This window comes from Neovison vison, chromosome X (assembly GCF_020171115.1).
Source record: "Neovison vison isolate M4711 chromosome X, ASM_NN_V1, whole genome shotgun sequence".
In the NCBI taxonomy this organism is placed as follows: Eukaryota; Metazoa; Chordata; class Mammalia; order Carnivora; family Mustelidae; genus Neogale; species Neogale vison.
Window position 1 is genome coordinate 51,900,753 of NC_058105.1, and position 18,879 is coordinate 51,919,631.

General features: G+C 37.2%; 1 protein-coding gene across 2 annotated transcripts in view; it reads right to left on the minus strand.

The window, feature by feature from the left end:
- Nucleotides 1-5,642: 5,642 nt before the first annotated feature.
- DIAPH2 (diaphanous related formin 2) overlaps nucleotides 5,643-18,879 on the minus strand; it is a 980,408-nt gene continuing 967,171 nt past the window's right edge. For both annotated transcript variants that reach the window (XM_044235543.1, XM_044235542.1), the window contains one exon: nucleotides 5,643-5,946. In XM_044235543.1, the coding sequence (XP_044091478.1) occupies nucleotides 5,882-5,946 (65 nt within the window). In that variant the 3' untranslated portion in view covers nucleotides 5,643-5,881. The remainder of the gene's footprint in view (nucleotides 5,947-18,879) is intronic.

Sequence of the window (18,879 nt, forward strand, 5' to 3'; positions counted from 1 at the left end):
AAACACTCTTGTAGGGGCACCTGGATGGCTCAGTCGGTTAAGTATCTGACTGTGACTCGGGTTGTGGTCCTGGGGTCCTGAGACTGGGTCATGGGTCAGGCTCCCTCTTCAGCAGGGAGTGTGCTTCTCCCTCTCCCTGTGCCCCTCCCCCCTGCTCATGCTCTCCCTCTCAAATAAATAAAATCTTTAAAAAAACAAAACAACACGGGGGCACCTGAGTGGCTCAGTGGGTTAAAGCCTCTGCCTTCGGCTCAGGTCATGATCTCAGGGTCCTGGAATCAAGCCCCACATCGGGCTCTCTGCTCGGCACAGAACCTGCTTCCCCACCTCTCTCTGCCTGCCTCTCTGCCTACTTGTGATCTCTCTCTCTGTCAAATAAATAAATAAAATCTTAAAAAAAAAAAACCACGAACACTCTTGTACTTCTGTACAGTTGAAGTTTCTCCTTCTAAGATGTTCTTACATCCTGTCTTTATACTTCAATTTATGCCTTTCACTCATCCTTAATATTATCATAGGCAGACAACATTTAATGTATTATCTTAACTTTATTTAATAAGTAAGTATGCATTACATAAAGGTTGCAAGTCATTCTTGGTCCTGTGAAGAGGCAGGTAGCTAATCTGAAGCAAAATGATAGCATGAATCCAAAGTTATGTTGCTACTGAAATACTTCTTCTGGGTGTCTTGTATGGATACAGTCTCCCTCAATACCCATTCAAAGCAGGCTTTGCTATCACCTCTCCCTTCAGCTGAGGGATTCACAATATCTAAAGTCAGCTTGTAAAGAATCCTTCTGTATCAGAGGTAGTTTTAGGCCTGCATTATAAATCATAGAAGACATTTGGTCGAAGACTCCATAAAAGGGGTAAAAGGGAAATACCAGAGCTCAGAGTTGGAACCAATTATTTTTTTAAGCTAAGCATTGGCCATAGTAGCAAAAGTATCAACAAAATTTTGGAATGGCCTGCTCAGCTATTTAACATCAAAGCATGCAGTAGCCTATACAAATGATAGCTTCTAGAGGAAACCTTGAGTTTGGCTTAAGCACCAAGAACATTTTAAGAAGTGCAAAGTACATTTATGTGCAATGGCTAGTGTAGTGAGCTAAATGATGGTTTCCCCCAAATATGCCCATGTTCTAATTCCTGGAACCTGTTATGTTACGTTATCTGGAAAAAGGGTCTTCACAGATGTGATTCAGTTAAGAACACTGAGATGAGATTTTTAATGTATAAACCAAGTGGGTCCCAAATGCCACAACAAGTGTTCTTATAAGAGAGAGGTAGAGGTAGATTAGATATACAGAAGGAAAAGTAATGTGAAAACAGAAGAGAGAGAGATTTGGTCACAGCTAAGGAAAGAAGGACAGTCACAAGAAACTGGAAGAGACTAGGACCAGATTTTCTTCTGGAGCTTCCAAAGGGAGTACAGACCTGCCAAGACCCCAATTTAGGACTTTTGCCCCCCCCCATACAATAAGAGAATACATTTCTGTTGTGTTAATTTATCACGTTTTGTGTATAGTTACAGCAGCCACAGGAACCTAAAACAGATTTTGGTAACAGGAAGTAAGGTACTCCTATAATGAATAACGAAAAATGTGGAAGTAACTTTGGAGTGGATAATGGATAGATGCTGGAAGAATTGTGATGCATTTGATAGAAAAATATATACTGCTGTTAGAAATATGAATGTTAAAGTTACTTTTGGTGAGCTCAGAAGGAACTGAGGAACATTTTATTGGAAACTAGAGGGAAGGTGATCCTTGTTATATAGTGGCAAAGAGCTTATCTAAATTGTTTCCGACAGTTGTGTGGAAAGTAGAATTTGTTAGTGATGAACTTGGATATTGAGCTGAGATTTCCAAACCAAGTGTTGGAGGTAGGGCCCATTTTCTTCTTGAGCTTATAGTAAAATACAAGGGGAATGAGGTAAATCAAGGTAATAATTGTTAAGCAGAAAGGAACCAGCACTTGATAATTCAGAAATTTTGAGCCCACTCAGATGCAAAAGATGCTAAAATTAGCTGATGCGCTATTAGGATAGTGTGCTCTAGCGATAAAGCCAACTTCTGGCTAGTGTTGAAGAGATTAGGCATTGACTCATGGATCCACTCAACCATGTCAACAGAAGCCAAGAAGAGAGATGGCATTATCCAACAAAGATCTGTGAGGACTCTTTTTTTAAAAACTAATTTATTTTCAGCATAACAGTATTCATTGTTTTTGCACCACACGCAGTGCTCCATGCAATCCGTGCCCTCTCTAATACCCACCACCTGGTTCCCCCAACCTCCCACCCCCCGCTGCTTCAAACCCCTCAGATTGTTTTTCAGAGTCTATAGTCTTTCATGGTTCACCTCCCCTTCCAATTTCCCCCAACTCCCTTCTCTTCTCCAATTCCCCTTGTCCTCCATGCTATTTATTATACTCCACAAATAAGTGAAACCATATGATAATTGACTCTCTCTGCTTGACTTATTGATCTGTGAGGACACTTATCTCAATACTGAATCAATCTGACATATATGGGAGGCCCACAAAGTTTTTGAGAAACAGTTTTAGCCTGGCCTGAAAAGGACCGAGACAGGACAAAATGAGAGATTGTCAGACTACCAAAGTTTTACAGGCAAGAAAGAGGATGATAAAGCTGCAAACATGAGCCACACTTCAGTATAAAAGGTCATTCTCAGAGCAGAACTTCAAGTACAGAGGCAGAGGCCCAAGCAAGGGAGCAGAGGCAGAAGTGCAAACCATGGGCACAGAGACTTGATCCATGGGCCAAGAGGCCATAACTGCAGACCTACAGGATAGAGTCCTGAAACAAGGAGGATTGTCATGCCAAGAAACCAAAGGGGACTTTGCCTGGTGAAATTTTGAAGGTCATCAGGCCATGTTACTTCTTTCTACTTTCCATTTTCCCTGTTTTCAATCAGGAATGTGTATAACTATTGCCCTGTGCCTGTTCCACCATTGTATTCTGGAAGCAGATACCTCATTTTGCTTCATTTATTCACATCTGGAGAGGAATTTTGCCCAAGGATTTTCATCTGTACCTGATTTAGATGATCTAGATGATGAGATTTGGGACAATTGAACTGATGATGTTCGGGTGAAATTTTAGATTTACAGTTGATGCTATAATGGGTTGAGACTTTGGGGAATGTTAAGATGGGGTGAATATATTTTGCACATGGGACAGATACAAATTTTGGGGGCCAGAGGGCAGACTGTACTGGGCTGCAGAGGTGCCTCCAAAAAGGTATGTCCACATCCTAACTCTCAGAACCTGTGAACCTTAACAGGAAAAAAGATCTTATAAGAGAGGCATAGGAAGATTAGATACACAGAGGAGAGAGTGATGTCAAGATGGAGCAGAGACAGATGTAGCCATCATCCAATGAAGACCAGTAGTCACTACATGTGGGAACAGGCAAGGAAAGATTTTCCTCTAGAGACTTTGGAGGGAGCACACCCTTCATTTTGGACATTTCGCCACAGGGACCATAACAGAATACATTTCTGATGTGTTAAGCCACCATGTTTGTGGTACTTTGTTACAGCACCCAAAGGAGATGAATGCAATTAATAAACATTTTAAGGACTTTGTATTTTTAAAAATCATTCTGAAGAAAATCTCACTGTGGCAGTAAAAAAACCTAACAAAAGACTTCAGTATAATTTGGTTCTATACTAAAAATGTTACTATGTACTTTTTTGGTGATAATTTTCAGTCTCAAACAAAACTGCAAATGGCTAAAGCAGGACTATTATAACTCTGGGAAGCAAATCCTTTAACTCAATTATTGGAATTTCATGAAAGACCCTGAAAGGTTCCCTACTGTTGTGAAAACATTGTGGGATTTGTCCAAATACAAATATGTAATTTAGAAATAATAGTATTTCATTCTTTTCACAAACTAAAAAAATAAGGCAAGTTCACATCTTGAAGAGGTGATACACATCAATATTTCTTTCCTGACCATCTTTTTTTTTTTTCCTGACCATCTTGATAATATGGCATGGCAAATGTCCCTAAATTTTAGTCAGGATTGATATTTCAAAATATCACTTTCCTACAGCCTGAAAGGCTAATAAAGGACTTAGGCCATACCATGAAGATTTCAGAAAACATTATGTTAAGTCAAAAATACACACATTAATTACTTACATAAATTTGTCTATCTTTGTTAAGAAAAAGTGTATGAAATTATTATGTCCCTCAAACTTGTTTGTGTATGCCTATGTGTATCTTAAGATAGGATAAAACTGTAAAATCTCAGATACTGTTATTTTTGATCTCTATTTTAGCAGCTTCAGAGATTTTTCAAATATCATGCCCAAGTAAGAACGCACTGGAGGAAAAGGTAGCACTTTGAATCATTATACAACTATTTAAAGGAAACTGAATCACTGGTCACTTGTTTACATTATTTCAGATGGTGACTTGCCAAGCCAGTCAGACATTTGTTCTTTCTGAATATCTATAATGTGCTTTGGAAAAGTAGAAATAGGATCTTCTATATAAGAAATATACATAAGAAATTTTTTACAGTAATGACAATCATCTGCATGGGTTAGTTTTAAGATTACACTCCAGAGAAGTTATACCACATTATTTAAATGCATATTTAAAAGTAATAGACAAGTAAGTTAAGTTTAACTTCTATGCCTTCATCTGTTTAAGAAAAATGTAGGGTTGTTTTGGCAGCATCATTTTAATTTGTTAATGTAAGGTAAGTAAGTATGATGATGATTGAGAAGTTCACTTAGTTACTGGGATGTGGAATTACTGTAGCAGGAGATATAAACATATACTTATATACACATACATATAATTTTTTTCTTCTTCAGACCACCACAGTAGAATTGGAAAGGGGAATAGAAAGGGAGAAAAAACAGTTGAACTTTCAGACAGTTTTCTGCTGCCTGCAGAGAGAAATCTTTTTCCTCTCAGGTCTTTTAGAAACTCTATTCCCTGCTTTCATGGGGGTCATGAGAGAAAGAAGCAATAGAAGAAATAACCACAGAGAACAGGAATCAATATTTACCTTTAAAAAATCTTAATAAAGGTAACAATATTCAGGTTCATCCCAGAATAAACATTAAAATGTGAGGTTTTTCTCAAAAAATAGTGATATGGTATTTGTATAAAGTAGATAGATATATGTGTGTAATTAGAAAATACCTCTTTAAATAAAGTTTAAGTCTCTTTCTCTAACTGCTTCTGTTAAACTCTGGTTTATTTTTAACAAAGATAAGTGCCTGCAACATCATATTGAAACTCTAGATTAATGATAAGTTTAATTTCAGCCAAAGCAGATGAATTCATCAGCTTTCACTTGAGTAAGATTCTAAATAAATTCATAGGGTTGAAGCAGTACTTTTTTTTAGCTTCCAAAATGGCTTGTCTTACAGAGAACCTCTCCAAATCATTAATACTCACATTTTCATTGGCCTTTTCTTTTTCTATGTCACAGGAATCAGAAGCAGATATTGAATAATTCTATTACTTTTTTTGGGGGGGTGACCTGCCAATTTGATTAACATTGTAATTTTTTGACAGACTGAATGTTTTTGAATTAAATATACATTTCATCATTATCATCAGGTCACACACAATAACAAATAATACACATCTTTACACTAAAATGAACACATGTTTTATAATCCTTGTAACTGTGTTTGTATTAGTATAATTGTGAGAGGCATCTTGCAATAGCTTTACAAATACAAATACATGCTATTTCACCCAGCTTAGCTTGATCCTTGAATTAATGCACTAATTTATTCTCTATCCCTTGAGTGGATATTTTGTTTTTCTCAAAATGTATGAATTTTGTTTACTTAAATATTTTCATATTCTTTGGCATCAGGATTCACTTAGATGAGACAGCTCCATTGTGGCGAGAGCGTGACCTTTCCAAAGGTACTCGTCTGTTATCTGTAAGACAAAAAGAACCAAAAACACGTGAGCTTTAGATCTTGGCTATTATACAATATTGAGTCAAGAGAGGTTTTCAAATAGTCCTGAAAATCACTTCACATGAATATGTAAATAAGTAACAAGGAGCCCAGATCCAAAGAGTTCATGCTACAGTTCCCAGGCTGAGTTCAAGAGTCCTGCAATCAGCATTAAATAACTTTCCTTGGTAAGTGAAATCAGAGTGATGAAAGAAATGGAAGAATTCTCTCAAGTACAGTCCCCTCAGAAATTGCAGGTGACAACAAAATTCCTTGGTAAAGATGTCAAATTGAAAGGATCTCTGTACAGTGCTTTTTGTTGGAAAGCACTTCAATTTTCAATTCCCCATGAGTTTTCCTTTTTTTTTTATCCCCATGAGTTTTCAATCTGTATATGGGCTACCTCTAGAGGACACCAGGAAGGCAGAGCAGAAAAGAATTTTTATTGTTTAACGGTGATGGCAATATGTTCCAGTCAAACCAGTTACTGAATCTTTGCCTGACTGTATGATGTAAACATATCCAATACACTATACAAGTCATTATGGGAATGAGTAATGAATAGGTCCTATTCCCCTCACCCATCCCAGGAAGAATAATCACTGTAGAGATAACTGTTGGGACAAAGCTTAGAAAGCAAAGTTTAAAAGCATTGGTAGTTGCTCAACATAGTTTTAGCATTAACAGAAAAAAGGTTTACAGCTCTGCATTGTGATGATCACTACTATGTTATTATCACCTCTGTTTTATGTTCAGCTTAAACACAACTGATGTGGGTGAAAATCCCTTTCTGACAAAAGCATAATATACTTAGATTCTCTATTTGAAGTAAGATTAGGTCCCTGGAAATAATGACAACCACCAGCACTTACATAAATGCTAACACTTTACACTTGTTAATTTGCTAATTCACTCAACATCCCTGGGAGGTAAGTCTATTTCATTCTACCCTATTATTTCTGCTTTAGTGATGTAGGTCACAGCAAACCATTAGGATGATAGGGGATTATAATGCAAAGTTAATGCCTAAATATCAAGACCGCTTTGTTCAGAGGTAGATGATAGGGCCTCCGAAGCGACTAACCACATCCTCCTTGAAATAATGATGCCCAAAGAACACATCTTGCCTGTCCCATTGGGAGGATGGACCATAAGAAGTGGTGACGATTGCTGTGGTCCATTTCTGCTCTGTGCTAGTGTCTCTGGACTGATTCCTCGCAGTTTGTTGTTAGTACACAGAAAAAAAAACTAACTAGCTTCTATGATCTTGGCCTTGTTAATACCATATATGACTGCATTAAGCCAACCAGCCATAAGCTTAAAGTGCCTTATAAATGCAATAATATCACTGGGAGATGAGAAAGAAAGGCGTTTTCTCTATTCAGAGATATATCTGAGTGAAGGATTATTTAGATATTCACTTAAAGATACCATTTTAAAAAGTCATTATTTAGTTTGTGATACAGATTACAACTTCAGCAAAAAATGTGAAGGTAACATTCCTAAATAAAGAGCTTATTTCTTAGATGTCACAAGTTTGCATACAGATTGGTTTGGGACTTCTTAGAAAACATTTAAAATAAGATTATAATATAATCATTACCAGTGTTTTGCTAGTATTTAAACATTCAGTGTTAAAAGCCATCAGATATAAGAATGACAGTCCATTCTCAGAGGACTGTCCATCTCAAAAAAGCTCATGGCTTGGTGGTCCTGCACACTAAGGTCAATAGGAATTGCACTCAGGAATGCCACTGCCTTCCCGTACCATCACTCACAGCCCACCAGTTTTAAGACAAATACCATATTAAAAAACCCAGACTCAGAGCATTAAATGATGTGGTGTCAGGACTCACTTATAAAACTTCAGGTGAAAATGAACTCAGGAAAGGAAAGTGAAGCTTTTGGAATGTAGGATAAGCACTGGTTCAGGGCCCAAATCTAGCTCTTGGCATGCACAAGAGAGGATTATTCTGTATTTCCTCCCTCTCTCCATTCTCTCAATCTGTCTCTCTTTCTTTATGTATTTTTGGTACTAAACTGATCCCTATGTTAATGAGATAATTATAAGAGGAAGCAATTCTGAAAAGGTTACCATGTATTTTTGAAATGTCCATGTACAACCTTATTTATGGGGAAAAAAGTGCCCTTAGAAACAATGGCAACAATTACTAATCTGGATTTTGTGATCAAATTACAACTTTCTGCATTTATATTAAAACTATTTTAGATGAAAAATATATTCTACTCTAGATTTGTATGGATCAGGCAGAAAGTGTAATTTAAAAGATAACATGTTTATAAATATAAATATGTATTCATCTTTTTACACATTCTCAACTGCTTGCAATCTAAAGGTGAAAACTTTTCATGCTCAAATTCATGTCTTGTTTGAGGCAAGGACTGAGAATCAGTCAATTTTTTGAAATAAAAATTATGTAATTATAGTATTAAATACTAATGGGTGAAAATCTGGCATGCCCCTCATAAGGTAAGGGCACATAGTTGATGGCAAATTTATGAGAAAGCAAATGTTATATATTATTGCTGTCAGAGACGATAAAGTAATTTGGGTGATTTGAGAGTGACTGTTATTTCCTATTTGGAGATGTAGATGGAGGAAGTGAATGCCCATGTGATGATTTGAGAGTTATGAGAGACCAAGACTGGCCCCAATTCACTTTTTTTTAAAAAAAGATTTTGTTTATTTGAGAGAGAGAGATAGAGAGCACACATGTAAGACAGAGTGCACGAGAGGGAGCACAAGCTGGGATGGAAGGGTATATGCTGGGCAGAGGGAGAGGTTGAGAAGCAGGCTCCCCACTAAGCCGGGAACCTGATGTGGGACTCAATTCCAGGACCTTAGGATCATGACCTGAGCCAAAGGCAGATGCTTAACTGACTGAGCCACCCAGGTGCCCCTAAATTCACTTTTAGGGCATTCACAGTATTCACTGGTATTCACAGGCATGTAGATGTATCAATGTTAACCTAAGATAATGCACTTTACCCTCCCAGCAGGGAAACATATAATAACATATTATTCTCCCAACACTACTGATACTAGAATAGTTCAGATGGCAAAAATAGGGGCCTCACCTCCAAAAAGTCAATAGTTTAAAACATGTGTACTCACCTAGATGATGTGGAGGGCTCTATTAACAAATAGTGGCTTCCCTTTCCAATTTGACTCTTGTCTTTTTGGAGACCAAAGAAAGGAAGAAGTGGGGAGACATCTATGTTTGTATACTTATAGGAGATGTTGTACAATGAGATATAGGAAAAGATATTAGAGGATGGGGTCTTTCTGTGTTTTCATTTTCGTGATGTATGAGGTAACTTATGATAGTAAGAAAGCCTACAGTGTCTAATATATCCTCATGATCTAAGAATTCATCAAGAAATTCTATTGTTTGTGGGGCGCCTGGGTGGCTCAGTTGGTTAAGCATCCGCCTTTGGCTCAGGTTCATGACCCCAGTGTCCTGGGACCGAGCCCCACATCAGGCTCCTTACTTGGTGGGGAGCCTGCTTCTCCCTCTCCCTTTGCCTGCTACTCCCCCTGCTTGTGCTCTCCCTCTTTCTGTCAAATAAACAAAATCTTTAAAAAGAAAAAAAAGAAATTCTATTGTTTTTAAAAAACAATTAATGCAGCAGTAAAGCCTGATATGTCAGTCCCAAGATGTACCTTCCAAATCCACCAGAGTTGGGTATTCTTTTTGATCATCAACAGCTTGTCTCTGAGAATGCCTTGGTCATAATGTGAAGCTGGAGAGGGCCACAGTTATATAAAAATGTGCATTTTGTGGAGGAGGGGTGACCAAGACTAAAACAATATTCCAATCTGCCACAAAAAGAGAATATGAATACATGGCCCAGGTTTAACATGCTTCCGCACATTCCGAGTATCAGGTTAACCAGTTCAAACCAATGTCAGTTTCTCCACTGTCAGCAATAATCTTTATTGTTTTTCTGAATATAAATTGATTTGACCTGAGCAGAAACCAAGAGTCAGACGCTTAACCCACTGAGCCACACAGGTACAAGATACATATATATTTTGAACTTATACTATATGTGCAATTTGGTATTCTATATTTTCATTTAACATTTTATTGTAGAAATTTTCCATGTCATTAAACTCCTAAAACATACTAAAAACATGATTTTTAATGGCCACATAATTTTCTTTTTATTTTATATAAATATACCACAATTTGGTTAACCATTTCTCTACTGCTGGATATTTATTTTGTTCCCATCTTTTTCTATTATAAAAGCCTCACCATGAACATCCTTATAGCTTTATATATACCAAGTATGGAAGTGGTTTTGTTAAGTAGGCAAAATTAAGTTCAAATTGAATTCCAAAATAGTTGTATTAATTTAAATCCAATTGCCAGTAAGTATATTAATTTGTGTTAGCACATCAGTGGGTATTAATCTTTTTAGAATGTGGTTTTAAAAGTGATTAAATTGTATCTGATTTGTTCTTTTTGCATTTCTTCAAATCCTTTGATGTGGAATTTTCCATATATATTATATTCCATATATATTATATATTCCATATATATTATTAATGTATCCTCCTTTAAATGCTGGTCAGGTCCCTTGGTCATTACTCTACTGTGGTCTTGGGTTTTGCTTTTGTTTTTATCTTGGAATCTACATATTAAAGATAGTAACCAATTTCAATATTTGTTAGGACTATTAGTTTGTTGTTAGCTATTTAGTTTGTGTTGTGGATTTTTAGGAACATATGATTTCTTTTTTTTTCCCATTATACTTGATTTTTCATTTTCATTATTGAATTATAGTTGACATATGATGTTAAATGTTTGAGGTGTACAATACAGTGATTAGACAATTCTATATACTATGCATTGCTCACCATGATAACTGCAGTTACCATCTATCACCATACAGTGTTATTACAATATTATTGACTATATTTCCCATGCTGTATTTTTCAACCCCCTGATTTATTTTATAATTGGAAGTTTGTACCTCTTACTCTTCCCCTTTTTTGCTCATCTCCCTACACCCCTCTTCTCTGGCAACACCAGTTTGTTCTCTGTATTTACGAGTCTGTTTGTCTGTTTCTATTTCTGCTTTTTGTTGCTCATTCATTTGTTTTTTAGATGCCACATACAAATGAAATCACATGGTATATGTCTTTCTCTGTCTGACTTATATCACTTAGTGTAATACTCTCTAGGTCCACCTATGTTGTTACAAATGGTGGGCTCTCATTCTTTTTATGGCTAATATTCCAGTGTGCATGTGTGCGCGCGCGCGCGCGTGCGCGCGCACGTGTGTTTGTGTGTGTGTGTGTGTGTGTATCTTTTTTCTCCATTCATCAGTTGATTCATACTTAGGGTACTTCCGCATCTTGGCTATTGTAAGTAATGCTGCAGTAAACATAGGGGCTTATATCTCTCCAAATTAGTGTTTTCTTTTTCCTTATGTAAATACTCAGTAGTGAAATTACTGAATTGTATGGTACATGCTTATCAAGACCACAATGTGATATGACCTAACACCAGTCACAATGGTTAGTATAAAAAAAGGACGAGGAATAGTAAGTGTTGGTGAGGACACGAGAAGAGGGAACCCTTATGGTGGAAGTGTAAATTGGTATAGCCATTATAGAAGATAGTATGGAGGTTCTTTTAAAAATAAAAATAAAATAAAATAAAAAAGAACCCCCTGTCTTTTCTTTTAGGAGTTTTATGGTTTCAGGTCTGACATCTAGGTCTTCAATCAAGTTTTACTTTATATTTTTGTATGGTGCAAGAAAGTGGTCCAGTTTCATTCTTTCGCATGTTGTTTACCAGTTTTCTGAACACCATTTTTGAAGAGACTTTTTCCTATTGCACATTCTTGCCTCTTTTGTCACAGGTTAACTGACCATATAAACATTGGTATATTTCTGAGCTCTCTGTTCTGTTCTATTGATCTATGTGTCTATTTTTGTGCCAGTACCATATTGTTTTGATTACTAGGGCTTTATAGTACAGTTTGAAATCTGGAAATGTGATACCTCCAGCTTCATTTTTCTTTCTCATGATTATTGTGACTATTTGGAGTCTTCAATTTCTTTCATTAATGCTTTATAGTTTTTGAAGTACAGGTCTTTCACCTTGGTTAAATTTATTACTCGGTGTTCTTTCTGGTGCAGTTGTAAATGGGACTGTTTTCTTAATTTCTCTTTCTGCTACTTTGTTATCAGTGTATAGAATTGCAATAGATTTCAGAGTGCCTGGGTGGCTGAGTTGGTTGAGTGTCTCTCAGTTTTGGCTCAGGTCATGATCTCATGGGTCGTGAGATCAAGCCCCAACTCAAGTCTCGCTGCTCAGTGGGGAGTATGCTTGAAGATTCTCTCCCTCTGCCCCAACCCCCTGGTCATGCTCTCTCTCTAAAATAAATCAATCTTTAAAAAAGAAGATATGCAATAGATTTCTGTATATTAATTTTGTATCCTGCAGCTTCATCAAAGTTATTACTTATCTAATAGTTTTCTGATGGAATCTTTAGAATTGTCTGTATATATAGTAGTATGTCATCTGCAAATAATGATAGTTTTACTAATTCCTTACCAATTTGGAAGTATTTTATTTATTTCTCTTGTATGTTTGCTGAAGCTAAGATTTCCAGGAGTATGGTGAATATAAGTGACCAGAGTGAACACCCTTGTCTTGTTGCTGATATTAGAGAAAAAGCTTTCAGTTTTTAACCATTGAGTATGATGATCATTATGTGCTTTTTTCAGACATGGCCTTTATTATGTTGACATATGTTCCCTCTAAACCTACTTTGTTGAGAATTTTTATCATGAACAGTTGTTGAATTTTGTTAAATGCTTTTTCTGCATCTCTTGAAATAATCATATGGTCTTTATCCTTTGTCATGTTAATGTGATGTATTACATTGATTTGTGGATATTGAACTATCCTCGTATTACTAGATAAATTCTACTTGACTGTGGAGAATAATTGTTTAAGTATACTGTTGAATTTGATTTGCTAACATTTCATTGAGGACTTTTGAATCTACATTCCTCAGGAATATTGGTAAGTTTTTTTGCAGGGTCTTTGTCAGGTTTTGGTATAAGGGTGATGTTGGCCTTGAAGAATATATCTGGAAGCTTTCCTCCCTCTTCTATTTTTTTGGAATAGTTTGATAGAGGGATGCCTGGGTGGCTCAGTTAAGCATCTGCCTTTGGCTCAGGTCATGATCCCCGGGTCCTGGGATCGAGTCATGCATCCCACCTCCTTGCTCGGCAGGGAGCTTGCAGCTGCCTCTGTTTGTGTTCTGTCTCTGTCTTTCTCAAATAAAGAAATAAAATCTTTTAAAAAAAATAAATGTTTGATAGAATTCACCTGTGAAGATACCTGGTCCTGGACTTTTTTCATTGCACACTTTTTTAAAATTAATGATTTATTTTCATTACCAGTCTGTTCAGATTTTCTATTTCTTCCTCATTCAGTTTTGGAAAATTGTATGTTTCTAGGAATTTATCCATTTCTTCTAGGCATATAATTTGTTGGCATATAATTTTTTTATAGTCCCTTATAATCCTTTGTATTTCTATGGCATTGGTTGTCACTTCTCATTCATTTCTGATTTTATTTGAGTCCTTTATCTTTTTCTTGATGTGTCTGGCTAAAGGTTTATCAATCTTTTTTATCTTTTCAAAGAACAACTCTTGGTTTCACTGATATTTCAAATTAAAAAAATTTTTTTACCCTATATTTCATTTATTTCCACTCTAATTTTATTGTTTTCTTCCTTCTACTAAGTTTGGGTTTTGTTTGTTCTTCTTTTTCTATTTCCTTTAGGTGTATAAGGTTAGATTATTTATTTGATTTTTCTTATTTTTGAGGTAGGTTTATATTGCTGTAAACATCCCTCTTAGAATTGCTTTGGGTGTATCCCAAATATTTTGGACTGCTGTATTTTCATTTTCATTTGTTTCCATGTATTTTTTAAATTTCCTCTTTGATGTCTTGGTCGACCCACTGGTTGTTTAGTGGCATGTTGTTTAACCTCCATGAGTTTGAGTATTTTCCAGGTTTTTTTTTTTTTTTTGTAATTGATTTCTAGTTTCATATGTTGTGGTTAGAAAAGACCCTTGATATGATTTGAATATTCTTAAATTTATTGTTGACTTGTTTTGTGGCCTAACCAGTGATCTATCTCAGAGAATGTTCCATGTACATTTGACAGGAAGTGTATTCTGCTCTTTTGGGAGGGAATGTTCTGTATATATCTGACAAGTACATCTGGTCTAACGTGTTGTTCAAAGCTACTGTTCCCTTATTGATTTTCTGTTTGGATGATCTATCCATTGATGCAAATGGGGTGTTTAGTAAGTCCCCTACTATTATTGTATTACTTTCAATTTCTCCCTTTATTTCTGTTAATCGTTGCTTTATGTACTTGGGTGCTCCTATGTTGGGTGTACTGATATTTACAACTGTTACATCCTCTTGTTGGATTGACCTCTTTACCATTATGTAATGTCCATCTTTGTCTCTTCTTACAGTCTGTTTTAAATTGTTTTGCCTGATATAAGTATTAATACCCCATTTTTTCATTTTCGTTTGCATGAAAGATCTTTCTCTATCCCTTCACTTCCAGTCTGTATGTGTCTTTAGGTCTGAAGTGAGTCTATTGCAGGTAGCATATGAATAAGTGTTTTTTTTTAATCTATTCCTTTACCCTATGTCTTTTGATTGGAGCATTTAGAACATTTATATTTAAAGTTATTATAGATAGGTATGTTTACTTCCCTTTTGTTAATTGTCATTTGATTGGTTTTGAATTTCTTCCCTGTTCCTTTCTTCTCTTGCTCTCTTCCATTGTGATTGATAACTTTCCGTAGTCTTATGCTTGGATTCCATTCTCTCTCTCTTTTTTGTACCTACTGTAGGTTTTTAGTTATCATGAGGTCCATTTATAACATCTTAAGTATATAGCAGTCTATATTAAGTTGGTGGTTGCTTAAGTTCAAACACGTTCTGGGGCGCCTGGCTGGCTCAGTTGTTAAGCATCCAACTTTGGCTCAGGTCATGATCCCAGGGTCCTGGGACTGAGCTCCACATCGGGCTCCCTACTCAGCAGGAAGCCTGCCTCTCCCTCTCCCACTCCCCCTGCTTGTGTTCTCTCTCTTGCTGTCTCTCCTCTATCAAATAAATAAATAAAATCTAAAAAAAAAACCCACATTCTAAAAGCACTACATTTTTAATCCCCCTCCATGTTTTATGTATATGTCATATTTTATATCTTTTTATTTGTGAGTCCCTTAGCTATTTTTTAAATAAAGGCTATTTTACTATGTTTGTCTTTGAGACTTTACACTAGCTTTATAAGTGATTTACCTACTACAATTACTCTATGCTTGCTTTTACTTATGATATTTTTTCCTTTCATAATTTTCTTCCAATTATGGCCTTTTCCTTTTTTTTTTTTGGAATTATGGAATTCTTTTTTTTTCCAATTTATTTATTTTCAGAAAAACATTATTCATTATTTTTTCACCACACCCAGTGCTCCATGCAAGCTGTGCCCTCTATAATACCCACCACCTGGTACCCCAACCTCCCACCCCCCCGCCACTTCAAACCCCTCAGATTGTTTTTCAGAGTCCATAGTCTCTCATGGTTCATCTCCCCTTCCAATTTACCCAAAAGCACATACCCTCCCCAATGTCCATAACCCTACCCCCCTTCTCCCAACCCCCCTCCCCCCAGCAACCCACAGTTTGTTTCGTGAGATTAAGAGTCACTTATGGTTTGTCTCCCTCCCTATCCTTTTCCTTTTAAAGAAGTCCCTTTAACATTTCCTGTAAGGCCAATTTAGTGGTGACAAAGTCTGTTGTTTGTCTGAGAAACCATCTCTCCTTCAATTCTGAATGATAACCTTATCAGGTAGAGCATTCCTGGCTGCAGGTTTTTACCTTTCAGCACTTTGAATATATCATACAATTAGTTTCCACTGAAAAATCAGATATATGGGATTTCCCTTATATGTAACTTAGTTGCTTTTTCTTGCTGCTTTTAGGATTCTCTCTTTAGCTTTAATCTTTGATATTTAAATTAATACATGTCTTGGTGTGGATATTTTCGGGTTCATCTTGTTTGGTGGTTCTCTGTGATTTTGGACCTGGATGTCTGTTTCCTTCCCCAGGTAGGGAAGTTTTCAGCATTATTTCTTCAAATAAGCTTTCTGCCCTTTTCCCTCTTAGCTCCCTCTGGGACCCATATAATGTGATTGTTTGTGCATCTGATATTGTTCCAGAGTTCCCTTAACCTGTCTTCATTTTTAATTTTTTTAAAAGATCTTATTTATTTGTCACAGAGAGAGAGAAAGCTCTCACAAGCAGGGGGAGCAGCAGGCAAAGGGAGAAACAGCCTCCCTGCTGTGCAGGGAGCTTGATAAGGGGCTTGATCCCAGGACCCACCTGTCCTCATTTTTAAAAATAATAATAATTTTATTATTATTATTATTATTACTGTTTATCTTGGGTGCTTTCTATGACCTTGTCTTCCAGATCACTGATCTCTTCTTCTGCATACTCTAATCAGCTGTTCATTCCCTGTAGTTTATTTTTCATTTCAGTTATTATATTCTTCAACTCTGATTGGCTCTTTTTAATATTTTCTGTCTCTCTGTTGAAGTTCTCACTGAGTTCATCCACTCTTCTCTCAAGTCCAGTGAGCATCTTTAGGACCATTACTTTGAACTCTTTATTAGGTAAACTGCTTATCTTCATTTCACAGTTATTTTTTTGACGTTTTGTCTCATTCTTTCATATGGAGCATATTTTTCTGTCTCCTTGTTTTGTTTGACTTTCTGTGCTTGTTTCTATGAATTACATAGAATAGCTATTTATCTTAGTTTTAAAGGGAAGGCCTTGTGTAAGAACATCTCCATGTGTGCCTGGTTGCTTTGGCTGGCTGCCTGCAGCTGTAGCAGGCACTGAATGTGGGTCTTGGGGCAATATGCACCAGAGCCACCCTAGTGGGAGGCTGGAGTTGAAGTGGGTTAGGGGTCCCGGGGAGGGTGGGGCGGGACATAGGGCATCTTGGTGGGACAGCTGGAGCCAAAGCAAGTGCAGGTTGGGGTACCTGGGACATTCCTCCTAGGGGGAACCCTGGCAAGATGGCTGGAGTAGAAGCAGGCATGGGCCAGGAGGTACCAAGATGTTCTATCCAGGCAGCTTCCTGGCTGGATAGCAGGAGCTACAGCAGGAATGAGCTAGGTGATCCTGGGGTGCTCCATGCAGGGGGTATCCTGGTGGGATGGGTGGAACTTAGGTGGGCAAAGGCCAGGATGTCTTAGTGCAACTCCAGGCAGGGGGTCCCTGGCTGGGAGGTCCTCAGATGCTCCATTAATGGGGTGTCCTGGCAAGTCCTCTGGAGTTGAAATGAGTGCAGGCATTCTGTCTCCCAGTATATACTTCACTGGCGTCACATTGGGGGTAAGGCTGAGGCTGATGTGGGCTATGGGCACAGGACTCACTGAGGTGGGAAGCCAGCTAGGGTAGCTGGACCTTGCTTCTGTCTGCATATCAAAGTGGAGAGGAAATGTAAATGGCAGTTGGCCAGTACCTCTGACCCCAGAGAGAACATTCCACCAAGCTTCCCTGCCATTTGGCAGATGCTCTAGGGCTGGCTCCTTTATATTCTAGTTTCCCTTTTAAACTGGAGCTTTTATTCTGTGCCCCAGAGTGGAGGAATCCTCTCGGAGGCCCTGAGTACTATCCCTCCCCACTGCAGTTTGCAGCATCAGGGGTGGGGTTCTCATAATTACCATGCTTCCATCTCTTATATTATTCTTTTGTGCATAAGTTGTTCAGTCAGCCTTTAGTTCTTCAGGAGGAATTGCTCTGTATGTAGACATAGATTCAATGTGTCTATGCAGGAGGTGAGTTCAGGGTCTTCCAATACAACTATCTCAGACTAGAACTCATTTTTATTCTTTTTATGTAGCTAAATCTATTGCTCTTTTACACTGTGATCTGTCCCTTTATTTTTAAGTTTAGAAAGGCTTTCTCCAGCCAGAGACATCTGATTAACATTCAACTGTCTCTTCTGTTTTATAAGGTTACTTTTTTTTCCACATTAATCTACTTAAATGATCTAGAATTTATTTTGTTGTATAATGTCAGGTAAGTTTCCACATTGATTTTTTGTTTTCTTCCTTTCTTTTTCTTCCGGAGAGAAAATGGGTTATCCCAAACCCTTTGCTGAATAATCATGAATTTTTATACTGATTCATGCAACCTCTTTTCATATGTTAAATGATCTATACTCATGTACATTTCTGTTTCATTGACCTAAACATCTTTCCAACTACTTTGTGCCAATACCTTCTCCCCTCCCCCAAGGTTATTTTTATTTTTTTTAAATACTTTTTCAGTGTTCCAAGATTCATTGTGAATGCACCACACCCAGTGCTCCATGAAATACATGTCCTCCTTAATACCCACCACCAGGCTCACCCAGCCCCCCACCCCTCTCCCCTCCAAAACCCTCAGTTTGTTTCTCAGAATTCACCATGTCTCTCATGGTTCGTTTCCCCCTCTGATTTCTTCCAGCTCACTTCTCCTCTCCTTCTTGCAATGTCCTCTGTCATTCCTTACACTCCACAAGTAAGTGAAACCATATGATAATTGACTCTCTCTGCTGTGCCAATACCTTCTGATTTCATTCAAAATATATTTTAATATCTGGTGGAGGTAATCTTCCATAATTTATATTTTATTCAACATGTATTTTTAGGAAATATTTTAGAACTCTACAGCATGTTATAATCACACATCTTGAAAACAACACAGCTTGAAATATTAACCCAATGGGTACTAACTAGTCTATCATAGTAAGGATAGGCAGATGTCTGTTTGTTGAGT